The sequence below is a fragment of the Drosophila elegans genome, unplaced genomic scaffold, assembly GCF_018152505.1.
Source record: "Drosophila elegans isolate 14027-0461.03 unplaced genomic scaffold, ASM1815250v1 contig_208, whole genome shotgun sequence".
Classification (NCBI taxonomy): Eukaryota; Metazoa; Arthropoda; class Insecta; order Diptera; family Drosophilidae; genus Drosophila; species Drosophila elegans.
In genome coordinates, this window is record NW_024545578.1 from 14,799,264 (window position 1) to 14,817,170 (window position 17,907).

The window sequence follows — 17,907 nt, forward strand, 5'->3', positions numbered from 1 at the left end:
AAAGGCGCGTCGGAAGTAGGGACTGCGATAATCATGAGCGTTGCATCATTTCGCTTCGATTTTTTTTCACTTAGAGTGCTCTAGATACCTGCTAAATGGGGAATGCCTGTAAGTGACATTTTAACTATCATTTCCCCAACGAGACCGCAAAGTATACTCAGGGAAATAACTGATGGTATTCTTTACTTATATTTAATTTTAAATACTTTTAATTCGCAAGCTTTTTATTTGAAAATAATTTTTAGTTCTGATTCTTTTTAAGTTTAATATTTGAATGCATAACTTTAACTAAAAAGGTTTCAAACTATATCAGATATAAATTAGGAAGTACTTCATCCATTTTATATAATATATTTTTAACTATACTAGATATAAGTTAGGAAGCACTTCTACCATTTTTAATAATATGTTTAATAATCTGTCTTAAATTTTTATAAGCCCAAATCTCTAAAAAAAAAAATAGGTGTGAACATTCTGTTAAATTCGCTAGCCTGAGCTCCATCGTTTCAAATCATTATTTTACAGTGTGACTATTTTTGCCGGCTGTTATGCAGGTAATTGCACCGCCATCGATACTTCCTGCCAGGAACGCCAAGGACCTCGGGCCGGGCTCGTCACAGGAAATTGGCAGAAATTCCATTCCGATGGAGTTGTTTAAATTTTGCATGTGCAGCTGTGGGACATGCCCGTTCGTTTTGGCCACTCGTTGGCTGGTATTCATGGCCAGGTGGGCCAGATTTCGGACAAACATGGATAAATAAGATGCGTTAATGTGGCTTTTCGCAGTGAGTGGCTTTCGCGAAAAACTCAGCGAAAGAGTTCCGTTGGCGAGCACAGGGACGAGTGCTTCTTGTTGCGGCCCGTCTGGCATCCTACGGGCTGGAAGCGGTAGATCGGCTGTCCGCAGACCGGAGCCCGGGCGTAGTTGCAGGTGAGCTTGAACTGGGTCAGGTTGTCCACCACGTAGCGCAGTCCGGCGCAGCCCACGTGCGAGTTGCCCTCGATGGCCATGACCGCAAAGTGGCGGTACGCTCTGTCGAATGGAGTGGAGTTGGTCAAGAGGCGGCTTCATAATGTGGTCGAGGGATTCAACTTACTCCTGCTTTTTCTCATCACACGGATAGAGCTCCATGTTCACGGCGGACATCTTTTGCGACTCCGTCCACCACGTCTTCACCGCAATGGACACCAGCTTCGGGTAGAGTTTCTCCATCAGTTCTTTATCCACTTGCCGTGTCATATTGAATACAATAATATTCTGACCGGATCGCGGAAATTTAATCGTGTTGCGGCAGTCGTCGTGCTTGGGCTGACACATCCTGGCATTGAATCCTGCCACGGCGGCCAGGTCCTCGTCCCACTGCATGGCCACCATTCGAGCGGCACGTGGCAGTGAGGAATCCTTACCGCTGGCCAGCAAATACCGCCGCTCGTTGTGCTGCTTCAGAATAGTCTCCGCGAGGATCGTCATGTTCACTAAAACCGTCTCCTTGGCGGAGCAGGTGCGGTATAGACTCTGTGGAAGGATTTCGGTAGTTAACTATATAAGTTTCCAATACCAACTTATGTTTCAGGTGCAAAAAAATGGTAGGATATTAAAGACACAGAAAGAACCTATCTGACCAGATTGACGGTTCGGATTTTTCTTTGAAATCTTTTGCAATTCTTGAGATGAATTAGAGAATTCCGAATTCCGTGGCCTATCTGGCTTGCTTATTTGATTTTTTAAATTTAAGCCAGCGATTTATATATATTTTTTAAAAATCTTTATTAATCATATATATACTCTTCTTAAATTCAGCTTTTATACAAGATCTAAGTATTCTTTGAATTTATATTTGGCTCATGACTCGAATTGTACTCACTTTGTAATAGCTTTCACAAGCCACATGGGTTTGTCCTTTGGGGCACAACTTAGGCTGGCAATAAGGACTCAGTTTGGGCGCCGTTGTGGTGATCACATCTTCCAGTTTAACCGAGAGCTGGGATGTGACCCCCAGCAATCGAGGTATCAGCGAAAGCAGAACAAGAGACATCTTCATGGTCGATGGCTTAATACAGACTGACTGTGCACTTAATAAGCCATGACTCGGCCTTATAAAGCCTTATCAAGTAAAAAAAAAAACAGCTGGAAGTTGTTTTATACATTACGATTATCGATATCTGTGCGCGATTTTAATTGACAATAAACAGATGCTTCATAAACATACATGAACATATATATACTATTTTTTTTCTGCTTTGATATGCTTCTGTTTTTTTACATAAAAAAATCTGTATTGTAAAACATTAAACAGTATATTTTTCCAATGAATTTGTATATAAACCTGTATATTTTCTTAAACATTTTTTTTTTTGAATTTGACGGAAACTGTTGAGGATTGTCCTGAGCTATTGGTCTTTATTTAGCAATATTACAACCAAAGAATCTTAAAAAAATTCGTATTTTTTTTAAGATAATTAATGAAAGAAAAAAGACAAAGATCTTCAAAATATAATTATATTTTTTTCGTGTACTGATTTTTGTTTTTAGTTTTTCAAGCGTTTTCAAGGGTTTTTCAAGCGATTAGAGCTCGTAGCAACCTCCAATTGCCACTGACAAGGTAAAAGATAAGGCTATAGAGACGAGGAGAGAGACGGCAAAAGCGACAGTGACAAAGACAGCTACAAGCTTTTCCCATTCCCATTGTCATTCAGTGGGCCACAAAATTGGCCGCGAAAAGTTGTAGCAAACATTCTGTTACCAAAAATGGCTGTCATCATCGTTGTCGCGTTTAACAGCTGAGTGCCTTCAGACTGGGGCTCACTTTCGTTGGCATTTCCACTGGAAAAAAAAGGTGTCTTTAAATGTTGAACCTCTTTTTCAAGAAAGGCACCAATAAATAGAGAGGTGTTCAATATAAACCCCTTTTATAAAATTATAATGTCATATAAGCTCAAATTGTTGGGAATGTTCGACATAAAGGCTTATAATTTCCTTAAGTTAAAACCAATTTGCATTACTTGTATTTTTCGCAGTGAAGCGGATGTCAATGCCATTCGCATTAGAGCACATTAAATGCTATTTGGGGGTAACCGCACTCGCAGAGACTTTTCCAAACACACGCCCGCCCCCATGAAAGCCGGCATGAAAAGCCTAATAACTCAATATCGCTCAATTGATTACGGGCAAAGGCGCTTTTGCCGGGTTGCCAGCTGAGTCGCCTTAGTCGCTAATTGTCTGACAACTGGGGCCCCAGTTGATTTGCGTGTAATTGGCTCGACAGTGAACTTCCAACAAACTTACGACGTACTTAATTGGGCCATCGGACCTCCGCTCCGATTTTAAGCCACCGCTTTTTGGCCTTCAAGATGAAGGCCTGAATTATGCGAAATCGCTCATGCCACGAACTCAGATATTGGGGCGAGCGCGTGCACATGTCAAGTGGGCAACTCTGGACGTCTGTCTTGTTTAGTAGGTTGTAAATTTTAATGCAAAAGAGCAACATTTTTTGTGATTTATCGCTTTGGGCTACGGGACCACGCCACGCCAGGCCAGGCCAGGCCAGGCCACAAAACGAACTTGAGCCGAATCCATGTGAAAAGGGCATGCATTAAACAGCAGACAGGGGGCCAGCCTCTGGCCGGAAGTCCTTCAGCCGCCAGGACTCCTCCTAGATGTGGCCAGCACGCGTGCACCTGTTGCCTCCATCTCCGCCTCCTTTGCGCCGGCCACAAAGTCAGTTGGTTTTGCGGAAATTTATGGCCCCGGACGTGGCCAAAGGCAAATACAATTTTTTGCGCCCCAGTCTCGTCTATAATTTATTTTTAATAGAGAGACAACTTTCTTTTCGGGCTGGCCCATAAATTTGGCGTCTTCCATTCGGCCAGCAATCAAAAGAAGCAGAAGTTGGGGATCAGCGGCCGAATTATGCAAGCGGTTTGCATTTAAAATGCTATTATCGGCGGGAAAGCGCCTTTGTCTTGGGTATCCTGTGTATCCTCTGTATCCGGTGTATCCTGTGGCATTGGGTCTGTGGATATCCTCTGGTATCTGGACAACACATCTGTGTGCATTTGCTCGCTTGCTGTCAGTATTTTGCAATTGAATAATCAAATTGAATGGCCACAATTGTCCGTGTGCGTGTGTAAGCCTCCGAGTTGATTTATTGGTCAGTGCAAGGCCCGACTGCGGCTTTGGCCATAACTCAAAGCGAGCTACTTGGACCTCAAATATTTGCTAATGAAAATTGGGCAGGGCCAGCTGGGCAGGGGCCCTGAGGTTTTGGGGCATCTTCAGGGCCGTGTCAAAGGATTGCCAGCCATCAATATGCGCATAAAGTTCAATATTTCCACGCAATGCCCCGAATCCTGCTAACAATAATCCCTAATTTTATGCAAATCTCGTCAAAGTACTCGGCTCTCTCTTTTCAATCCCTGCGCTTCCCACAACTCAACAGCTTAGCTGGGAAAATCCTTCGCCCGAGACTTTTCTGGGTTGGGGGTTGAGTGTTTGAAACTTTTTAAGCGCCAGCGTGGAAAACTTGTCCGTGTCTTGCATGCCAAGGAAAATGTGTCAAACTCGCCTGGGCGGGGAGGTCCTCTCCGTTCGACCCGTAGTCGTAAACATAAAAATAAAAGCGAATCCGGCGCATTGCGCCTCCTTATCGCCCCGCCCGTCAACCCAATTTAAGTTAATTAAGCTGTTACACTTGTGATCTAACACACAAATCGCAAAACAAAACCAATGCCCGTCTGGGGACTTTCTGGGTACTCTGGGCCATCGAAGGCCGTAAAGCACTTTTCCGAGGCCAAAGCCGAAGGACAGCGGCCAAAACTAGATCCTATTCATTTGCATTGCGTCAACTCATAAAAAATAAATGCCCTGCTTAAAAAGACGAACTGGGAATGACCTTTATTGAAAGTGCAAAATTCGTATAAATAAATCATGAGGTGTTTCTCTTGCAGTTCTGCTTTCTTTGAAACCAATGTGAAACAATGATAAAATAAGCACACAATTGAATTGCGATTTCATTTAAAATTGATGTGGACAATTTTCATGTTTACTGCAAAGTTTTTTCAACCATTACACTTTTTATAATTTGCAAACTTTAAAATTGTATATTTCTGGAAATTGGTTTGAGTATTTTTATATCTATTGCTTTGGGTATTAATTTGATACATTTATATTTGCAATTATAATATATTTATATTTCTTTTGATAACAAATAATAGAAAATGTGCAGTTAAAGCTAATTTGATGTTATTTTTCTGGCATGCATAAAATTAAAAATTTGTCGGTATATATAAAAAAATTGTGTATGTAACCGGAAACCAGAAAGAAAATAAAACCAAACTTGCTAAAAACGCTTAAAATAAGTTAGCTTATAAAGTGCCAGGATCACCACAACCCATTTCCCCCTAGGGTATAATTATGCCAACGTTTTATTATGTAGAAACGTGTGATTGTGTGTCCATATAAGTTTTTTAATTCTTTCGAGTCCGCACATTTTTTAAAGCCGCGCAGAAATATGCAAAATTTGTGTATACGTTTATATTTTCGTTTTTGTTGCGATTCGCTGCAGCCAGCATTGCTGTGATGGTGTTGGTGAGCATTGTGTTCGCACATAAATTTTAGGCAAACACTGCCAGCACACACACACACATGCTCACATGCGCTGGTTTATTTGGGTGAAGGCCATGGGCGAAAAAAAAATAAAACTAGAAAAAAAAGAAGGAAAAAGCCAAAGGCAGCCACCACAACGGGCAAATCTCAGAATTAAATGCAATTTAGTGCAGCAAAGTGGCAAGCCGCAACTACACAAAACAAACTGACACAATCACATTTGGTTGCCTGGGCAGAAATGTCGAAAAATGTCGAAAAATGCGAAAAAGTTTTCCCCATTTCGAAATCATGGCTGAAATACGCATTCATTTCTGGCATAACATGTCAATTTGCATCGGCAAAGGTCGGGGTGAAAAGGTGAAATTGTGGAAAAGGCTTGAGAGTTTCGGGGAACCTTCGAGGGACAAGTAAACAAAATGCCCCAGCTTAGACGCCACTTAGGTATGCCATTAGGCCTGCTTCGAGCGATGGAAAACAAACATGAATAAAATAACGGGAACCAGCAATATCGAATCCAATGCCAAGGCAAATGTGCTGTAAGCCTGCGGATTTCTATAACAATGTTGAATTTCTGAACACGGCACTTGATGTTGTTTCCACATTTGAATGTTAAGTGGCCGCTTTGTCAGGGCTCAGTCCCAGGGATTTTGTGAACCCTTCCTGCCGCCCTGAGTAATCCTTCTCCATCCGTCTTCATCTCTATCTCTCACTGGCAATCACGGCGGAGGAAAATCGGGGAAGCAAGTACAAATTGAAAATGCAAATCTTTGGCACAGCTCAAAAGTGCAAAACAAACAGCCAACTGGTCGGGCAGCAAATACAAGAAGGGAGATTCAAAGTCGAGCTGAAAGTGCATAAATTGTTGCGTACTTTGCAGCAGCGTAATAATTGCAAAGCGCTTGTAAGCACCTGGCTAAAACTTCTTGGCTAGAGTTTCGCCCTCGCTGATGAGCTGTGCAAATTTGTTTACTTACCCAGCTCGGCGCTAATTGGCTAAATAAGATGTCTTAACATTGCCGGCTTGGGGCAATGAACATTGCGTATACGCCGTGGGGTGAAAAGTGAGTGGTCAGCAGGTATTAAGGATTAGGAAAATTGTTATTAGCACATTTCTGTTATTTAAATTGCCTTTTGAAATCCGGATTATCTAAGACCTTTTCAAGAGAAATTGCATGAAGTGTCTTACCCGAATAAGTTTGGGCTAAGCATACCAAAAGCAAAATTTAACTATTTTCTGTTTAGTGTTGACATAAGCAAAGAAAAAGATTACTTTGGTCATTTCACTTGAAACATTTAATGTAAGTATAAAATCTTCGAGTTGTGAAAGTGTTTAATACTGATGAACCTCTTAATAATACATTAGACTTGCATTGGCAAATGTTCATTGACTTCATTTTGTTTGCCAAGCGAAAGCCAAGCTAAAACGTTTACATAAGCTAAAGAGAAAATGCCCAACAATTTGCATTCGCCAGCAAAGCAGCCTGAAATCAGAAGCTTATATTTTTCAAGTGACCGTTGTAATTGTAAATTTATTACAGTCTGCTCCACTGAATCCTTGGCTTTTACAATGTCCGAAAACCCATGGTCTTTATTTTCTCTTAACTTTCTTTGTGGCTTTTGTGTGCGGCTACATTTTTATTGCCTCTTCATCTGCTTTGTTTGTTTTGCCAGCGACTTTAATGCCGCCTAATCTTTGCCGTTTACCGAAAACGGTGCCCCAAGGAGCGCTAGGCAAATGAATTGCATTATGATTGCCAGGCCACAAAGGATCTGGGCTGGGGAAAGCCTTGGGATGGCGCTGGACTCTTAGCTAGGTGTTCCCCGGCAAGTGTGCACTATAAATTCCGAGAAAATATTGTCATCTTTAAGCCAAACCAACGAAAGTTTGCTCACTTGGGAGCTGACAAAAACTTTCACTGCGTTCTGGCAATTGATTTTGGACACTTACAAAAAAAATCTGAATGTATAATCTTTTCATTTGGCATTTGTTAAGTTTAAAACAGTGAGGTACCATTAAATGGAAATGTATATTTTTGTGGAAAGCACTTAAGCTTACTTATTAAGAAGTAAATAAAATGTATTCCTTATAAAAATTACAAAATATTGCTAGTCTATGCACTTTCTTTCTGTTTGTTGTTTTGGTAAGATAAAAGTTTGTTTTGAACTAAAAAACTAAAACCTGCTTTATCTGAAATTAAACCAAAGTATTTAATTTTATTTTTTTTATCTTTTTGTCATTTTAACCAATGTTATATCCTTAACTCAAGAAACGTGTAAATGAATGAATAACTATTAAATACATTTTATTTTGCAAACTCTTGAACTTGCATAGACTTAAACTGAATATGTAATATTGAAGTCAAAAACTTTAATATTGGTATTGACCAATCAGTAAATTAAATTAATTTGTATGTAGACTAGTTAAGTTATGGAATTCTGTTCTGTTATAGTTATTAAGAACTGAACTTCTTCTTTGCCAGAGTAACTATAGGTAAAGTAGCCGATAACGGCTATAAAGAGTTCAGTAAAGCCTGAAAAATCCTTAAAGTTCGAAATGTTCTATTTGTTCAGTACCTAACTTTTTAAGCTGCCGCACATTTTGCCAAAGAGTAACTCAAGGTAAACTAGCCAAAAAAAAACTCAGAATAGGTGCCCCAATCCAAATGTGGGTCACACTGAAGTGGATGAAAGTGTCGGTGGGAATTGGTTTTGGGAACCACTCGCCATATGCAGCAGCCATGCACATTGCCGCCGTCGCTTATTAGCCATAGCCAGCATTGTTATGGCCAACGTTGTCGCCGTTGTTGCGGCCATGTTATCGCCGGCTGGCCGTGTTGTTTATAATGTGGCCACTTCCCACTGCCCACTGTCCACTTCCCAGAAAGGACCTGGCCCAGGAAGGCTTGCCAACTTACCGGCTTACGGCCTGCGGTAGGCTATTAGTTATTTTATGGCCCCTCGATGATATCGGCGGTGGCCCGGCAGCGGCTTCAATGCATAATTTTGCACTCAATTATAATGGCGGCCCTCGATGGGTGGCCAATTCGGGCGGTATAATGAAGTGCTCGATCCGTAACTTTGACGTCTCGAGGGCCAAGATGCCGGGGAAGAGTTTGTCATGGGAGGAATTATCATTAATTACGTGCAATCAACAGATAAATCTGAAGACGACTTGGGGCTTGGCTTTAGAGTACAGAGTACAGAGTACAGTGCAGTTCAGTGCAGTACTGTAGAGTACAGTACCACCTCGCAGAGTGGGTCAAGTGGGTGTCTGTTAGACTCGCCACGTATTTGGGTTAAGCTGCAGCATATTAAAAAACATTTCCACTGCTTTATTGCAAGCACCGGAAATAATGATGACGATGATGATGATGTTGCATCGAAGTTGCAACTCCAAAGGCAACAGTAACTTTGCTTGATTGAAACTTTTTCGATTTCGTGCTCATAACGGACACAACTTTGTGCGGAATTAGCATAATTATTGTGCCATAAAACGGTTATTTGCCAATGGCCAAATGACTGCAAAATGCTTTATCCCTTTCCGCATTTTGTAAAATGGAAATTTGTAGCGCACTGGATTGATTTGCACCGCCACCGGGAATTAATTCGAGTCCATTCCAAGTAATTTCTTGTCCGTGCATTTTGCTCTTTTAATGTTTGGCCAGGCAGAGTGCTCACAGCCATTTTATTACCCTCCCTCAGTTGGGCTAAAACTTTTTGGCTGACATATTAGAGTTGCATCCGCAAAAGCCACAGCCGCAAACTGCTAAGCAGGGAAAAGGACTTGAAAATGTCTTCCCCTCCGATTCCCTCACTTCCCCTCGAATGTTTTGTTGCAACGAGGACGACGGACTACATTTCTTCCAACCGAAATTGTCAGTCCTGCTCTTATAAGTACATAAGCCTGGCCAGGAGCATCTGTGTCCTGTAAGCCTGCCACTACATGTGTGCAAGGGTGTTTGTGCACTGCGAAAAAAAATTGTCTAAAAGTTGTTTCTTACTCAAATTCATTATCGACATTATGATTTGAATACTATAGATAAATTTTAACAGAAATCATTTTTTATAGAGATATGTTAGGCAATTATTTCTTAACTCACACTCATTTAATTTTTCCTGTAATTTTTAATGGGCTTAAATGACTTATTTCACATATAGGTTTTTATGTTAATTTCTAAACATAAATTTACTCGATTTAAAATTGATTTTTGTGAAAAAAATTTACAATAATTTAAAATCTATCTATAAATACCATCTTATAAAACAAAAATACTTAAAAGGAGTAATTCGTGTTGACGGGTGTAGTTCATTAGTATTTTCAATACATATGTAAATTCGCAGTGGTTTTTCTTTTAATTTTCTGAGTGGCAAATGTGGACAATGCAATTCACTTTAAGAGCAATTGCCGAAAAAATATTGAGAACTCAATAACCCTGGATTTTTATCGATAAAATCCAATTTTCTACCACGGCCCATTAAAAATTGTTTTGTGCAGTGCTGACAAGTCGCTCGCTTTCATTCCCATAGATTTTAGCGCATCTGGCTGGCCCCTTTTTTATAGGATTGGGACATGGACAGCCGTACAAGTGTCTGCGGCCAGTTGGGACACTTTTATTGCGCAGCATGCGACCAGAAGATAGTTTGCGGTGGATTTGGTGGCCGAGTGGTGCCGAAAAGGGATGTGGATCTGCCATGGCAATGGAGACACTTTAATGGACTTAGGGCGAGGGGCCAGGGCCAGAGGCCAGTCGTTTTGCGTACGACCGAAATGGCCAAAAACCAAAACACAAGAAACCCCGAGACCATGTGCTGAATAGTTAAGCATGCGGGCCAAGTGGAATGCGAGATGAATATCCGTTGGATGGTGTGTGGGTGGTAGTGGAAGTGGGAGTGGGAGTGGTCGTGGGAGGAAATGCTGCCGCGAGTCACATAAATGTCGCTTACAGCTTGACCTTGAGCCACCGAGAGTCAGCCGGATTTGTAGCTCCGAGTGGCCACTAGTCCGGGCTCTTGACAATCCGATTGCCAAGCAGGGCAGCGCCGGAATCCATCAGCCAACCATAAACTATGGGCGAGACCCTGCAGACAAGTGATGGATAAATGTTGGCAAATAAAGAAATAGTTAAGCTTGCTGGCGAAAACAGAAGGGATGGCGAATGGACTCGACCACTCGACTTGGCTGAGATGGCGTAGTAAAACTGGCAAAACTGGAAATGTAAATTGAATCACTTCAAGCAATTTCCCGGATAATGCAAAACAGTTTTATTCGTACTAAAAGACCTAGAATATCGTAAGAGCTTGCCTTAACAAATACATACAAATACAATAATTGCAAGTAATTATTTCCTTAAGCCAAAATCATGTTCTCAAAGTCATGTTAAGGTACTTGTTTGTAAGCTGTCAGAGAAATGTGCTTTCTGAATGCAGCATTAAATTCGAGCCACAACTCAGTACAGTGCGTGTTCTTTGACGAATCATTAAGATATTAAAACTGACAAGCCATAACACAAATTAGGCAAACTTTGAGATTTTGGCTTTGCACAAATTTTAACTAGAACCAAGTTTTCATAAATCAAATAAGTTTCACAAACTGCTTTTTAACTTAACTGCTTTTAAAACTCAAAATAAGATTGAGAAATTGGAATGAAATATAAATTCCTTGTGATTGAAAAGAAAAATATTTAAGCCAGACAATAATTTGATACAAAATAGTTTCCATTGCACAACTAAGAGATCATTATTTATACAAAGAGCTAACACACTAGATAATGAAGGCTATCAAGAGCTGGTCGTTTTGCCGCACCTATGATTATTTTCAACGCCACACAGTCAACCGTTTAATAGCTTTTTCAGCCTTAAAGCCGTATCAAATGTGCCCGGACACGCCCTTCGTCCTCCGCCCACTGCTCTTCGCCCCTTGAAAGGACCTCAAGGACACAGAAAGAGCCAGGAAAATGGCAAATGAAAGAGCCGGACGGATTTCTTCGGTAGCACTGGCAGTGGCAGTTGCAGATGCAACTTGCCATTTGCCACTTGCCACTTGCCGTTCGGTGGGGCAAAAATCTCTGGCGCATGTTTTAAGCTAAACGACTTGGATTTAAAAATAAATTGAGGTCAGCTAAGAGACAGTGTGGAATGCTGATTTCGTTGCTGCCGGCAATTGTTGGCAATTGTTCCCTGACTGTTTTCGCTTTTAGTGCAGTGTGCAGTACGGAATCGTAAAGCGAAATTCGGCGTACATAATGGTAATTGCGTGTTTTTTTCCACTCTAATTACGAGTTATATGCCCTCCTCGCACACTCTGGCACAATGGCACGCATTCGCATGGAGAAGTCGGCCCAAGAAATGCCAACCTAAATTTCCGGGCCGCGTCGCAGTCGTCGTCACACTGGCATAAAAATGGGAATTAAAAGAAAAATGCATATAAAGTGTTGCATTTGCAGTTGCTGCTGCTGCCATAGCTCCTTGCTCCCCAGCCCTTTTCACACTCTCCGCGACCCTTCTCTGCTAATTAAAAACAGCACATAGTGCCATTAAAGCCAAAAGTTCTCTTCGTATGCTCGGCTTTTTTTTCCGGGTCAGGATAAGAGACAGAGCCAGGAAGGGGGCGTGGCTGGGGAAAAGGAGGGCGCCAGTGGCCCTGCATATGCGCTATTTGTACAGAGATTATCTCATTATGTTTGCGGTTTTAGTCGCACTGCCACTTTTTGGCCATAGGCTGCACAACATGGCGTATAATTAATTACGTAATGAGCACGCCTGCCAGACACGAACCCACCAGCAGAAGAAAGAGACGGCATCAGGGATGGGGGAAAGAGACGGGGCACACTTGGCAGCAGCTTGAGGCCACTGCAGTGGAAATCTCTGTCTGTACTCGTACTCGCACTCAACGCCCACGACTCATTGTCATTTTGGTTTGGTCCTCGGAGAGCCTTTTGCCAGCTTGTACCACAGTCAAACTTCCCTAACTCGAACGAGCAAGTGTTTGCCAAAAGTTTTAATTCAAATGTTTGTTCTCACTACTTTTTGGGTAAGTTAAAATTATTAAAGGTATAATATCTCTGGGGCTATTATTAAATTTAAATGTACTTTTAACCAAGGATAATTGATTAATTAAGTGCTTTTGTTGGGTAAATACTACAGTGTTATTGTTTCATTTGTATTTTTAATCTGACAATGGTAAAACAAATTATAATTTGTATTTTACTTTACCGAAATTTTTGATTGATCAAAATAGTTTGGTATATACATTACTTTGATTACATTAAAATTAATTATTTAATTATTTCAACTTTAAAGTTATAGCATAAAAATAATCATTTAATTTGTAAATAATATTTTTGTGACAAATAAAGTGATCGTCTTAAAACAAAGTATTACACATGCTTTATTTTACTTCATTTTTAACTAGGAAATTATATTATACTTAAATAAAGTTCGAGCTACATTAGTTCATCTGTATCTCATGAACAACTTGCATTTGGGAAAATAACACTCAGAACAGCTACAGACAATTACGTTCAGGATGCAATTGTGAAAAAGCTACTCTCGTTCGTCATTATTTTTCTGTTACTTGTTATTGGTTTGCTTTCGTTTTTTTTTTGTTTGCCAAGAGCTTATCACGCCGCCATTAAAAATTGTTTGCTTTTCCTTTGTGCTCAGCAAACACGGCGAACGATTTACACAATTGCAAACATATTTGACAGCGACAACAACTGAAAAAAACTGCGAAAATATTTATGGATGGATAAATTTTCTGTGTACTCAATTGGCAAATGTCGCAGCGGGTATAATGAATTCATTACCAAGTATGCAGCAGGGGAAATGACCATTTATGTCAGTCAAACATAGATAAAAATTAAATCGTAGAAAAAAAGTTGATAAATTATGGAAGCCAAATGCTGAAGACATGTATGTCAATATTCTAATAGGGTATTCGTTGATCGAAGCTGGCAATGCACCCATTCCGTTTGGATTATTTGCCGAATGACAAAATAATTACAAGCGTACAGACATTTTTATCCAGCTGCGTCTATGGTTACTGCATGCTGCGATTGAGTGCCACAAAGGTGGGCATTCCATAAAAAATGTATCACCATTGAACAGGGTGATCGGGTTTCGCAGAAGCTCCACAAAGAGTGAGGAAAATATTTTATAAAAGCTGCAAAGTATCAAGGTTGATAAATCATGTATAGGTATTCATATATTAAAGGCTTATACATAAGAACTTACCGCTTAAGCCACCCTGCAATGCATTTTTTCTCATCGCCCCTTATCATTCAAATTTGTACACATGCGTTTGCATATATGAACATTTATAGTGGAATTAAATCGTATGTGTGTCAATATTTGAGCACCCACATTCACTGAAAAGTGCGAATAAATAAAAGCAAAATATTTTATAGCAAATGAATTAATTTCAGTAGTTTGCATTTCCCCCATTCCCATTTTCAACTCTCTCTAGGCAACTTTTTGGCGAAATCAATGCAAATTTGCGCAGGTTCCAGATTTACTCAACACAATTGCTGGATACTGTTTTTGTTTTTGTTTTTTTGCGCACAACAAACATAATTACAATTTAATGCAGTTGTTACACAAAAAGTGCGAGCAATCCGCAAATATGCCAACATGGCGAACATTGACTTAAGCCAGGAGGAACAATTCCAGCGTCAGCTTAATCGCAATTGTAAATAATAATCTTTATATTTGGTGTTTAATTCTGAGCACTATTATATAAATTGTTTTACATACCGCGGCGCCAGCGGTTGAGAAAACCACGACCTACATTGCACAGTGGTGTGCTGGCCACCGCAGCAAGGATTTCCATGCCCCTGAAGCGGAAAACAAAAACAAAAAGAGAGAGAAATGAAGAAAAAAATACAACCCCAAACCACCGAGCCCGAGCCTGACAATAGTTTATGGCACAAGTGTTAAATATTTTTGTTTGGCACGCCATTGCTCCGAGCGGAACTCACAGGACCTCCCCAGAAACCCAGAGCCCGGGCTTAAGCTACAATTACAGCAAAGTTGGCATCAAATAAATGTTGGATTTATTAAATACGAGCCATTGCCCTGGCCATCGATTGGCCCTATCGATCTAACAGTGTTTCTCGCCTCTCGTTTCTCGCACACACAATTTGCCAGCAGTTTACAATAAATAACCAGACCGTAATGTTCGGTGGGATGGAGGGGTCATAAATTAGAGACCCTCCAAATCGTGGGCACTTTAAATGCCCCAAAGGATTCGGCGGCAGGCGCCTTCCATTTAATTCAATTTAGCCAAGTTCCTACTCCGTCCCAACTATTTTCAACTTTTGCACACAACAAGAAAAGTGAAGAAAAAGGTAAGCCAAATTATAATGCTCAACCTTTAAGCCTGCCTCGGATTGCGTGCTAAGTTCTCTGGGAGTAACAAACTTGGCCGAGTTGTTCTTGTTCGCTGCCAGGGGTATTATTATGTTGTTCGCAGCGAGTGCAGCAAGGCGAAGTGGGCGTGACCGAGCCCGGGCTCGCTTTTGGGCCGCAAAATAAGGCATCGATGCTTAAGTCGGCTCAGACAGGCTCTCAGGATGTCTAGGATTAGCGGTGAAAGGATAATGAACGGCTATGCGGGTAAACAACAATTTCGACGGTTTTGTATCTGTAATTATCGTCTCACGGAAGGCCAAAAGTCTCCGAAATGTTGCTGGTTTAGAGTAAAACATGGAAATTTCTTGATATTTCAAAAATAACAAATAACTAGAAATAACTTATGAAAATGTCTTTATATTTTAAAGAGCATAATTATATTTAGTATTTAAAATGCTTACAAATAGTAAAGGTATAGTTTATAAATTAAAGATTTCTTGATATTTATAAAATTATTTATATTATGTAATCTTATATTGAAAAACAACTATATTTTAAAATGTCATATATATTTTTTTTGGAAAATTTATATTCTTTATCCAGTTTGGCTAGACAACTTCTGTTTAAAATAAGTACCTATGAATTTACGATTTCTTTAATTAATAGATTGGGAACTTAAAGCTTATTCTTCTCAACTTCTAACATTTGAGTGAAAGGATTTTTTTTTGTTAAGTCCTAGGCCGCCACATACTCCCTGTTGAAATGTCTGCACTCCTGCAATAATTTTTCCATCCGGTGCTCTGCACTTTACTCTTGCTGGCTTTGGTCCGCCAGCATTGGCTCTTTCGCCATCGTATTAACATTAGCATATTTTGATGGCTCGGGATGGTCCTCGAAACGCAGGGGCGTGGCAGTGTATTCCATGGTCGAGGTCGGATCAGCTTCCTGCCGCCACATCCTTTGGCACACTCCATGCGCCACGCTTGTTTGCACCTCTCCTTGGTTTCCTTTTTTTATTCGCCGGATTCGCAGCCGGCACTGCAGCCGTTCCGTTGGCCGTTTGCCGTTGGCCGTTGGCTTAAGCCGTTCCAGCTGTTAACGACCTTTGCTAGTTGCGGCTCGTTGGCGGATAACTCCAGTCTGGCCCACTGATGGCGCCCGAGGAGGGACGTAAAACTGCAATTGCGCGGCGAACTTTATGAAAACGACTCCAGTGCAGATGGGTGTGTATATAAGTTTCCTAAATTTATTACAATTCGCGCGCAAACTGAAAGCTATAATTTTCGAGCGGTTTCGGGCGACCACGCCTCGAATGTCGAATGTCGATTTTTGATATTTGCGTTTGGCACGCAACACGATTTAAACTTTTAGGCCCCCTCACCCCCCCTCGTTTCGCCAGCTAAAAATATCCATAAATCAATTTGAGTTGATACCAAGTTCTACGAGCAGCGCCCCCGCCCCCCCCTGCTGAGTGTCTCGTCTAAATTGAAGCCTGGGTGGGCATAGGATGTCCTGGCATAAGTTTGCATAAATTTCGCAGACAGTCCTTGGCTCGGTTCCGGATTGGAAGCGGCGAGGCTTGGCTTGGCTGGCCTTGGGTGTTTGCTTGGTCAATATTTTGAGTCCACCTCCGGCGGTGAAGTGCCGAGCACTTGATGCATTTGACATCGGCAGGAGCAGATCGGCACGAGCAACTTCATCAGTGTCGTCGGCCTGTCAAAAGATTTAACAGTTTAATGAGGTTTCGTTCACTGCCGCTCACATCTGTGGGCGAAATTATCGTTCCGTATGTGTATTTATTGTACTTATTCGGCGCTTTGCGGTCGTACTCCTTTCGAGTCCCTGGTCCCGGTTAACCAGCCATCCATCGACCCATCCATCCAGTCCGCCAGTTATCCGTCTGCAGCTCATTCGTTGGCCGATGTTATTCGTTGTTCGTTATTCGTTGCCGGCTGTCATCCGTCCTCCGTTCTCCGTCGTCGCATGTCAATGCTGCTGGCCATTGTTGACAATGGGATTTATATTTCAACGGCCTCGTCGGACCCGCTCACATATATACCCAAACACATGCGAAGTTTCGCCATTAACATATTGATTTTTATAGCTCGCAAATTTACGGGCTTCTGCCTTTTCTGCTGACGTGTACAAAAGGTTTTAAAAGTAACGCCATTAATTTGTGGAATGTTTCGGGAAATGCTTCAACATAAATTTGGCAAAGTTTAGAAGCAAATATATCAAATGCTCGTTATTGCGAGTTGTATGATTAAGGGCGAAAGTTGTCTAAGTGAATTTCTTAATCAGAAATGATTTCCATTTGTTATTATTGATAGTTATCTGAATGTAATAAATTGATAGTCGAATCAGAAACTAATTAGTAATTTAAGATTCGAATTTCTCTAATTTGTCTGGTACTCGATTCTATGGCATATACTATTATTGAGGATATCATCTATCGCCTTCGTTTAAGCTTATTGTTCACGAAGAACGCACATTTGTCTAATGAAATGCGCTGGGCAATATGCAAATCAGGCATATTATTTACAGTCGCAATACGAGACCAATAAATAAGCAAATGGTTTGATAGCTAGCCATGAACAACAAGCCATAATAAATCCAAATAGATAAGTTTACACAGCCTCAAACACATATGCGTGTGGTGGAAACTGGACTAGTAAATATTGATATTTTGATTTGAAATTGAATAAGGCAATAGCCAAGAGGGCATATACTCAATATATGCAGAAACTATTTTATTACCCCTGCAAAAGTCAAGAAAGTTATTCGACTTTCCCTCCCATAAAAGCGAACAAATCACTTTAAGCGAACACATCAGCTTTGATGATGGAGTTTGATTAGGTATGAGGTTTTCAATTAGAAAAACTAAGGAAACCGCAAAACCAACTCAAATTTTGGGTGTCTCAAATGAGGTTTACTTGTGCAAATATTTGCCAACA

General features: G+C 40.8%; 1 protein-coding gene across 1 annotated transcript; it reads right to left on the reverse strand.

Annotated features, from left to right (window-relative positions):
• Positions 1–376: 376 nt before the first annotated feature.
• Positions 377–2,079, reverse strand: LOC108150158 (antigen 5 like allergen Cul n 1-like). Its single transcript, XM_017278127.2, has 3 exons — positions 1,866–2,079; positions 1,098–1,516; positions 377–1,033 (listed from the first exon to the last, which is right to left on the reverse strand). The coding sequence occupies exons 1-3, from the start codon at positions 2,040–2,042 to the stop codon at positions 808–810; spliced, it is 822 nt and encodes a 273-aa protein (XP_017133616.1). The 5' UTR covers positions 2,043–2,079; the 3' UTR covers positions 377–807.
• Between the last annotated feature and the right edge of the window lie 15,828 nt (positions 2,080–17,907).